This window comes from Triticum dicoccoides, chromosome 7B (assembly GCF_002162155.2).
Source record: "Triticum dicoccoides isolate Atlit2015 ecotype Zavitan chromosome 7B, WEW_v2.0, whole genome shotgun sequence".
Taxonomy (NCBI): Eukaryota; Viridiplantae; Streptophyta; class Magnoliopsida; order Poales; family Poaceae; genus Triticum; species Triticum dicoccoides.
In genome coordinates, this window is record NC_041393.1 from 183,616,878 (window position 1) to 183,625,516 (window position 8,639).

At 43.7% G+C, this 8,639-nt stretch overlaps 2 protein-coding genes across 3 annotated transcripts; one reads left to right on the top strand and one right to left on the bottom strand.

The window, feature by feature from the left end:
* Positions 1-6: 6 nt before the first annotated feature.
* On the top strand, positions 7-5,510 carry LOC119336654 (protein SAWADEE HOMEODOMAIN HOMOLOG 2-like). 2 transcript variants are annotated; one of them, XM_037608716.1, is made up of 7 exons: positions 7-216; positions 343-505; positions 828-891; positions 1,082-1,133; positions 2,953-3,096; positions 4,233-4,352; positions 4,935-5,510. In XM_037608716.1, the coding sequence occupies exons 1-7, from the start codon at positions 31-33 to the stop codon at positions 5,283-5,285; spliced, it is 1,080 nt and encodes a 359-aa protein (XP_037464613.1). In that variant the 5' UTR covers positions 7-30; the 3' UTR covers positions 5,286-5,510. The 2 variants fall into 2 exon arrangements, with proteins under 2 accessions (XP_037464613.1, XP_037464614.1); XM_037608717.1 differs by having other exon boundaries at positions 4,938-5,510.
* Positions 5,511-5,921: 411 nt separating this feature from the next.
* LOC119338283 (protein BOLA4, chloroplastic/mitochondrial) lies at positions 5,922-8,639 on the bottom strand. The gene is made up of 3 exons (XM_037610576.1): positions 8,313-8,639; positions 8,118-8,185; positions 5,922-6,365 (listed from the first exon to the last, which is right to left on the bottom strand). Exons 1-3 carry the CDS (start codon positions 8,586-8,588, stop codon positions 6,215-6,217), a joined length of 495 nt encoding a protein of 164 aa, XP_037466473.1. The 5' UTR covers positions 8,589-8,639; the 3' UTR covers positions 5,922-6,214.

Genomic DNA, 8,639 nt, shown 5'->3' on the forward strand with positions numbered 1-8,639 from the left:
TCTATCCGTCAGCAGCGCCGGAGGAGGAGGATGGGGCGGCCGCCGAGCAGCGGGGGGCCCGCGTTCCGGTTCACGCACGCGGAGGTGGCGGAGATGGAGGAGCACCTCCGCCACCTCAACAACGCCATCCCGCAGCGCAACGTCATCCAGGGCCTCGCCGAGAAGTTCACCGCCTCCGCCGCCCGCGCCGGCAAGATCCCCGTCCAGTACAAGCAGGTACGTACTAGGTTTCCCCCTCCGCGGAACTCGAATTTAATTCCCCCCTATTTCCCCTCCCTGGGGATACGAGACGGGCCCGTCTTATTCCGATCTATCTATGTTGGATTTTGTGGGTCGGCGCAGGTCTGGAACTGGTTCCAGAACCGGAGGTACTCGCAGCGGGCCAGGACCCCCAGGGGCGCGCCGCCGCCGCAGGGGAAGATGCTGCCCACGGGGGCCGACGAACACCACCCGGCCTCCTTCAGGGCTCAGGGGTCGTCCTCTTCGTACCCCGGATCCCACTCAGGTGGCTGCTTGAACGCCCATAACTCCACATTTACTTATGCTGTTCATTTCCATAGCATGTAATTCCGCTGGTGGTTAGGATGATAATGATGGTAGTATATTGGTACTATTGCTTTGGTGGTGCAGAATTTATGCACGAGTGCTGTGCTGCTTATGTTGGGTGCAGGGTGCCTCTGAATCTCTAGGGCTTAGTGTTTGGGTGCTGGCTGCTATAACGATTTTAGTATTTATTATCGTTTAGAAGATTTTCGTTTGTAACCGACCCTGCCATGAACCATGTATCATGTTGATTATGGATTATTGATATTGTCGTTACCAATCAGGAAAGAGTGCTTCGGATGGTGGCCAGGCCGAGTTTGAAGCAAAGTCAGCTAGAGATGGCGCGTGGTATGCAGATATACATATTTCATTCTTTCATCTTTTGTATCTTTTGATGTCACATATGGCCTATTTTTGCGTATATGTTGATTTATTTTTGTTCGCGTGTGGGTTGGTTTCTGTGTGTGTTAAAAGTTGATCCAGTTTACTTGCATAAACCTTTTAGTTTTATATGCATGACCAATCTTTGTTGTTACAGGTACGATGTTGCTGCCTTTCTGTCCCACAGGCTCTTTGAAACAGGGGACCCGGTAATAACAATAGAACTTTTTATTAAATATGATTGATTTACTAAATTCATTTCTACCATTCTTTATTCAAGCACTTCGCCAGCACTAAAACTAGAGATGATTCCGGTTCTCATCTATCTAGAGTTGGATGGGTTTGTGATCTAGATTGCCCCAACACTTATAGCCGGAACAGTGTTGGTGTAAAAACATTTCGAAGACCTGTCTTATCTAACTTTATGTTGTAGAAGTCCTGTGAGTTGGCGCAGGATCACGCCATCCTTCTCTACACTTTTACAAGATGGTACTAATAAAGTACTGATCAGTTAACACAACTCCAAGAATCTTGTGTATTTACTACTTTAGGCTTATACGGGAAGCTGATACTAGATGGTATAACATTTACTTTTCACCATTTCTGTGTTTTGACATGTAAAACAAAATACAAAGATTGAATGTTTCTTTTAAAGATTACATAGCAGTGTAGAGTTTTTAAAATGAACAAGTTAATGCACCCCCTTCAGTTATCATGAGAAGCGATTTTAAATGCTGGACCACAATGCTATTTACACCCTTGAACTGTAGGAACTGAAGCGTATCAGACTACAGTGGCAGATTTCATGTCAGTTTGGTCATGTAGCAAGCGAATTCAGCTGCATTGCGCCATTGCCACCATGGATTCCCACTCAGCCATTATGCCAATCCCATGATCTATAGTCAGCATAGGGAAAATATTGGAGATTTGATATGGTGCAAACGTGCAATATAACATCCTTACACGCGACACAGTGTGCGCCATCCAATTGCGCATTGCTTGCCTTGATCGTGATGTCATGATCCGAGCATCAATAATGTGACTGTGATGACAGCTCCACAGGACTTTATCATTGTCCCTGCAGGGTCCATTCATAATCAAACCCTGGCTGCTTCTCTTCCACACAGCCAGCAAAAAGCAGGGGCATCTCTGAGCCAAAGAGCCCTCCTGCACTGTGCTGCAGGGTGTGGCCTCGAGAAACAAGCACACCTACTCCAGAATCTTGTCCAGACTCATACGCATGCGAACTGCAAAGCATAGGCTTCCATGCTGGGTCAATTTCCAAATTAACTAACTGATTCATCCAACTCTGTGCTAACTACTAGTCATCCACCACCACTGTACTAGCTGCCAAAGCTTTGTTTCTTGATTTATTTGCCCAAGCTTGACGATTTGCCATAGTTCTAGTATTTGCTTAATGGAGAATCACAGCAGCAGCAGCTGTAGTATTGTTTTAGACAATTAGACTTTTAGTTGACTCCACACACACCAAAGGAAGAAGCACAGCCATAGTATGGAAATAACTTTGCATCCAAATTAGTCTGTACATCACCTTGCGGGAACTGTGTGTGGTTGAAGTGCGATGTGAACCACTGTAGGTGTAGTGTATGTAGCAAGCGCGGAAGGCAAACATGTTTGATGGGCACCCAAGGGTTAGTGCAGTGTTGCACAAGCTGTTGAGTTCTAAGTGATACATGTGGCTCAGTTGCTGCGGGGCTTGTGAGCTGATTTGAGTATGGTTTGAGAAGAGAGAAACAAACTGTTGACGACTTGACGTGGCTTGTCAAGCTGGCACTTAAGATTCACAAAGATCGAGGATTTGGCTGCCAACGCGGCAAAGATTACTGTCAAAACCAGTCTTAGTGGTGATTTGTGTTTTTCACAGTTGAGGGTTGAAAACCAGACTTGCTCATTTTTCGACAATTATATAATGCCCATATTCCTCTAGTGTTTAATCATTCTCCACAGTGGGTTTACTACCTGTGCGTTACGCCAACTGTGCTTGCACTTATTAATTTTTTGTTTCAGGAAGTAAAAGTTCGATTTTCTGGATTTGGGCCCGAGGAGGATGAATGGATTAATGTTCGTAAATGTGTGAGGCTGCGTTCTCTTCCATGTGAAGCTGCAGAATGTGTTGCTGTGCTTCCTGGGGATCTCATTCTTTGTTTTCAGGTAGTCATCATCTTAAAGGACTTCTGTTCACCTGACTTAGCACTTGAAAGTTCTGCTTGTTAACTTATTATTGTTCCGCGATTATTTTATTTCTGTTACTTGTTGGCCTCTGATAGAGTGATGGGTATGTCGGTCGGGTTTCGCCTGCCAAAAGTCTTGGGTCTTCCAAAGTTTCTGTTTTGACTGCGGTGCACATAGCAAACAGATTACTGTTGCTTATTAAGCCAAGTCACTTGTTTGGTCCTTTTTAAGAGTAATTGATTATATATTTCAACCTTGTTGACACTCAAGGTTCTGCAATTCATAGGCTCTATTTCTTGTTTGTGTAGACTATAAAAGTTGTAATTCCAGTCTGCGCTTTCAAGTGTTGTGATTGACAGTATATGCATACTTATTAAATGCCTTTACTTTAATCTTTAAGAATTATAAGTTCCAGTGCTGCATGTATTTTATATGATATATGCAGCGCTGTAGTTGCAATGAATAGGACATTTAAGTACAACATCTGTTTCCTGTGGCTTTCCATATTCTTGGTAATCATATTTCATAATAGAATTTCATTGTGATGCCACTTGGTCCAACTGGCAGCATTGATTTTACAATTTATTAGTTGAGGTGTGAATGGCAAAAGGACTGTAAAATCGCTGCATTTTATTACTAGTCATACTTCTGAGTACAAGAACTGATTTTTAATCTAAATTGGGTGTGAATTTATCCAATGAATATTCTTATTACTTTATTATTGAAGTGAGCCCTGAAAGCTTCTCTTGCAAAATGGAGGCTGTAACCTATCTCTGGTCATTTATAAAATGGATAAATCAACTTCCATCAAATAAAGGCTGCCTAAAAAATCATTGTGTTGGTAGTTGGACAAACACCTGGAACGATAAATCAGGGCGTTGAGATTAAATGTGCCTGAGTTCACTGCTAGTTCAAGACAGTATTGTACTCAAAATTGGAGTATTGTTGAAGGTCTGAAGTAAGGAATTTTGGTCAGTGGGTAAGTAACATTGTGAGTAAAGTTGAACAAAGGGTCAGTCTATTTTGATTTGATTTAGTTGTCTTGTAATGTAGTGTTACCGTTTATCCGAGTTGATTTCTGACATGAATAAATATTTCTGTTCTGAATTGAACAGGAAGGCAAAGAGCAGGCCCTCTATTTTGACGCTCGTGTTCTTGATGCTCAAAGGCGCAGGCATGATGTAAGAGGGTGCCGCTGCAGGTTTCTTGTTCGTTATGATCATGATCACTCTGAGGTAATTCTTCTTCTGTCTAACTCTGTTGAGCGTTCAGGCATTTACTCTGGTTCCAGTGTTGCACCGTTTTGGATGTCAGATGTGGGGCTAGGTTCCTGGAGTTACGATTCTGGTTCCAGGGCTATTTGCCTGCACATAGAATTTGATTTTGGACTTTATCCTCGATTCCACTAAGATTTGATGACACGTACAACCTGAGCTGGTAAAAATCAGACCTCCACCCTCTGATTTTTATATGTAGTTGGCCATGGTTTTCTTCTTCATAACGTGCCTGGACATGAATAGTTGGTAGCTTGCCATGGTCTCGACCCATTAAAACTCACCCCAGTTTCTGTAGGCAACAAAACCTACTTTGGAATTTCCTTGTGATTTCATTTCCAACCTGCAATTTCTTTGGCAGCCAAACAAAAAAGTCTAAATGTTCAAGGAAGAAATGATGGGGAAGATTAGTGCAAGATACTATGGTTTTTTTTCTAGGCTAATTATATATCTTACTATGTAGTCAAATGAAACGGAAAGCAGAGTGACGAGTATGATGTTTCAGACAAATAATTAGATTTTACATTTCTTTTGACGTGACAGGAGATTGTTCCTCTGAGGAAGGTATGCCGTCGACCAGAAACTGATTTCAGGCTCCAGATCTTGCACGCATCTAGAGCGGCGGCATCTGCAGATGCTCAGAATGTTAGCCCAGTTGAGCAGAAACCCCAAAAGGCACACAAGATGATGGATGTGAACACTGCCGAGGTGACCGTGGTCCGCAACCCAGATCAAGGAGGGCCATCTGACAAGCCGGCTGCTCCCTTGCCAGCTGCGCCTGCTGGCACCCACGGTGATTCAGTTTCAGATGTGCAGATGGGGAGCGTGGAGGTTATTCCAAAAGTTGAAGCCGCAAATGAAGCACATGACGACAAGATGAACGTGGGAGCATAGTTGTTTCGCTTCACTGTGCGCTCCGTTGTGAACTTATTAAGTCCAAAAAAATGTTTGCTTAGGAACTTCCTATCAAGGAAGGATGGTCGCCCGGTAACTGTAATGTACCGATGTCGGCTTGTTTGCTGGTGTGTGTACAAAGTGTTGGATTGTCGATATCTATATAGCTATATCGTGAGACAAATGTTCACACTCAACAATTTTGAACAGAGAGAAGGCACCACACAACACTCGCTCATGCACCAGAAGATTTGGAGAAGCTCCAAAGCCAAGATAACCCTCGCACGTCCTGGTGCATAACTTAAGCAAAGATGTCCGTTTTCAATTCTCTTGCTTGCTCAATGAAAAGGCGGAGCCCTGCTGGTTGCTTGAAAATAAAATGAAATCGTAAATTACCTTATTGCCGAGACATGGTATCTAGGGGAATGCCACCAGGTACTCCCTCCGTTTCAAATTACTCGTCGTAATTTGAACTAAAACCACGACGAGTAATTTGGAACGGAGGGAGTACACCGCAATTATCTCAGTTTGGTAGTTTCAATCAATTTTCTACATATATTTGGCATTCTCCCTCAACCTCTATTCCTATTTTCGCCTGATGATTGCATAAAGCCGGCAACGATACACCTCAGGTGGATCAGAGTCACATGAAAGGCATATAAAGATCGAACCAGAGATTCTAACTCTTGAATCCTCTGGACAAGTAGCTGCCATATAAAAAACAAAATGCTAATTATAGCCAAAAAATATATTTCTTACGGAAGTAATGCCAATCACACCCCAAATTATTGATACATCAGTTGACGTGTACATGAAAAGTGTGTCCTACAAAAGAATGTCTTCATGTCGGTCCTGGCAGTGGCCCGGTCTTGGTGTACAACAGTTTATCCGCGTTCCAAATTTAATTTTTGCCATGCAGATCTCGATTACTAGTTGCCAGCCGCCTCACCTGGAGTCTTGGTGGTCATTTGGTCCACAGCATGCACGGCACTCTGAAGCTCCTCCCATATAACCTTGTAAACCATTCTCTGCCTGTTCACAGCGGATTTCCCCTCGAACGCCTTCGAAACCACGTCTATGCTGAGGCCAATAAAAGGGACAAGTCTAGTTTCAGAAATATAACCAAAGGAAAATAGTAGGACCAATCAAGCATCAGTTAATGAAAGAATCCCACACAATGTTGCCTCAAATATAGTAATATTTTAAACATAAGCACCCTACAGATCTAATTATAATGTTATTTTTGTGAACTCATGAACAGAAAACTGTTAGTGCTATCAGCAGACTATCCTGGCTTTCTGTAATTGTCAAATTACTAAGTTCATGTTGAGAAAAAGAGGGACCCATATGCAGTTGAAGACAATCTTCAACATTACTGGACTAGCTGAAAATGGTAAAAAATGCCTACACACGGGTATGGAAAATGCCTGATAACCATTTTAACGGATTCATAAGAGAAGGTTTGATGCAGAATATGAAGGTTGATAACTTCTGATGTCAATCATGGCAATTAAGTTGTATTCCCATTTTTATCTCTTTTCAGTGTTCAATTTCTAGAATTTTCCACAATCCATGATGCATGAAATAGTAGAGAGATGGGAGTAATATGAATCTGAGAGATGTTTGTCACACTGATTCACTTAAGGGTGCATACATGATATTTGATCAATCTAACCTAATTACTGTTCAGTTAATATTTCTGATAACGACCAGTGCCTTGGAATTTAGTTTCACCGTCTAAAATTTATGTTGCATTCAGATGCCAAACTCATTGAGCATCAATTTTTTCAACGGGAACAGGTAGCATGTCAGTATGCTGAATGCTGTTGCCTCTCCCACTGCAATAAACCATGAATGTGATGATGCTCAATGAACTATCCATATCATGTTAACACAAAATCAACTCCTATCTTTTTGAATTGATCAACATAGCCCTCCAATATCTATAAGCGGCCTCGCAGGAATTGCACCCCCTGAGTCCGTGACCTCTCCTGCGATAGCTTCATTGCTCATGGAATACACTGTCAGTTAGCTTTCTTCTCAGATTGTCATTGGCATGAAAATACCATGCCAAGCTTGTGGGCTTTTTTCTTTACATAATTGCTCAATATGGTGTCTGAGTCCGCACAAGTCCTGCCCTACTTAACATGTCCGGATCATGGATTGTACCAGTAACTAACTCTTTTATAGCAAAAGAACATTATATCCATCGTTGCTAACAACACAACTGCTAGCACCACTGCAGTTGTCATTGCTAATAGGTAGCTAGCTTGTGCCACTGTTGACGCCCCGCTATGGCGCTAGCCCTTCGCCTTGCTGCCGCACCCGAGAACCTGGCTCTGGCACTACCACTGTCGCTAACGGAGCAGATTCAGAGTATCTAACCATCCATTGCGCTATAACTCAGAGTCGGCCTCTTTTCTCAAAAGTTCATCATGTATCTAAAGGATTTTAAGAACATTAACTTATTAATTGCTGCATTAGTGCCTTGCATCCATTTTATGCGTCCTTCCTACTCTAATAATGTAACTGAATCTAAAAAATGAATGGGCTAGTCCCTTCGTATTCATATAACTCCGCACATAACTCCTAAAGTATCCCGACAATATCACCATAATACCGATGCTCCATACGCAAATGCCACTCGCAACCAAGAGGTGATCAAGGCACCACAGATTAATTCCATCTACTGCTTGAGTACAGTTACAAGTCTAGACCATGGAGTGTGTGTTCTCCATGGATAGCCCGATGACCTAAATTACGCCCACGAAACAGCAAGCGTTCTTGACATCTAGTCAACCATAGAACCGATGCGAGGGTCAATTTTGTTACCAGACGTGGCGGCCATCCCCTGAGGCGTCGACGACGGTGACAGTGTCCGCCTCCAGCTGCTCCTTGATCTGCCAAAGAAAAAGTATAGCAAACACATGTAAGCAACCAGAGGATTTACATCTTGGAGACATCGGCTCCACTCGTTGAGAAACCAAGATTAGAAGCAAGAGGCGCCAACGGGGTGCCAAGAAGTACCTTGGTCTCCATAGACTGCGTGATGGTGGAGCCGGTGGGTCCCGCCGGTCCCGGCGCCGACGCCCAGGCCGAGAATCCCCCGGTCCGGGTGCTGCCGGAAAGAGGGGGAGGGGACCAGGTGATGAATCTAGCAGAGGAGGAGGGGGAGGATAGGGAAGAGAGGGCCAGGGTGGCCTGACGGCGGATGGCGTATGAAGCCGAGGAGGAGGAGGTGAGGCGGCGGAGGAGCATGGAGGTGAAGGAGCAGGGGGCGGCGGCGGACCTCATCAGCAGCATCGTCGGAGAGGGCAGAGAGAGGACAGGAGAATATTTCAGATTTTTATTTTT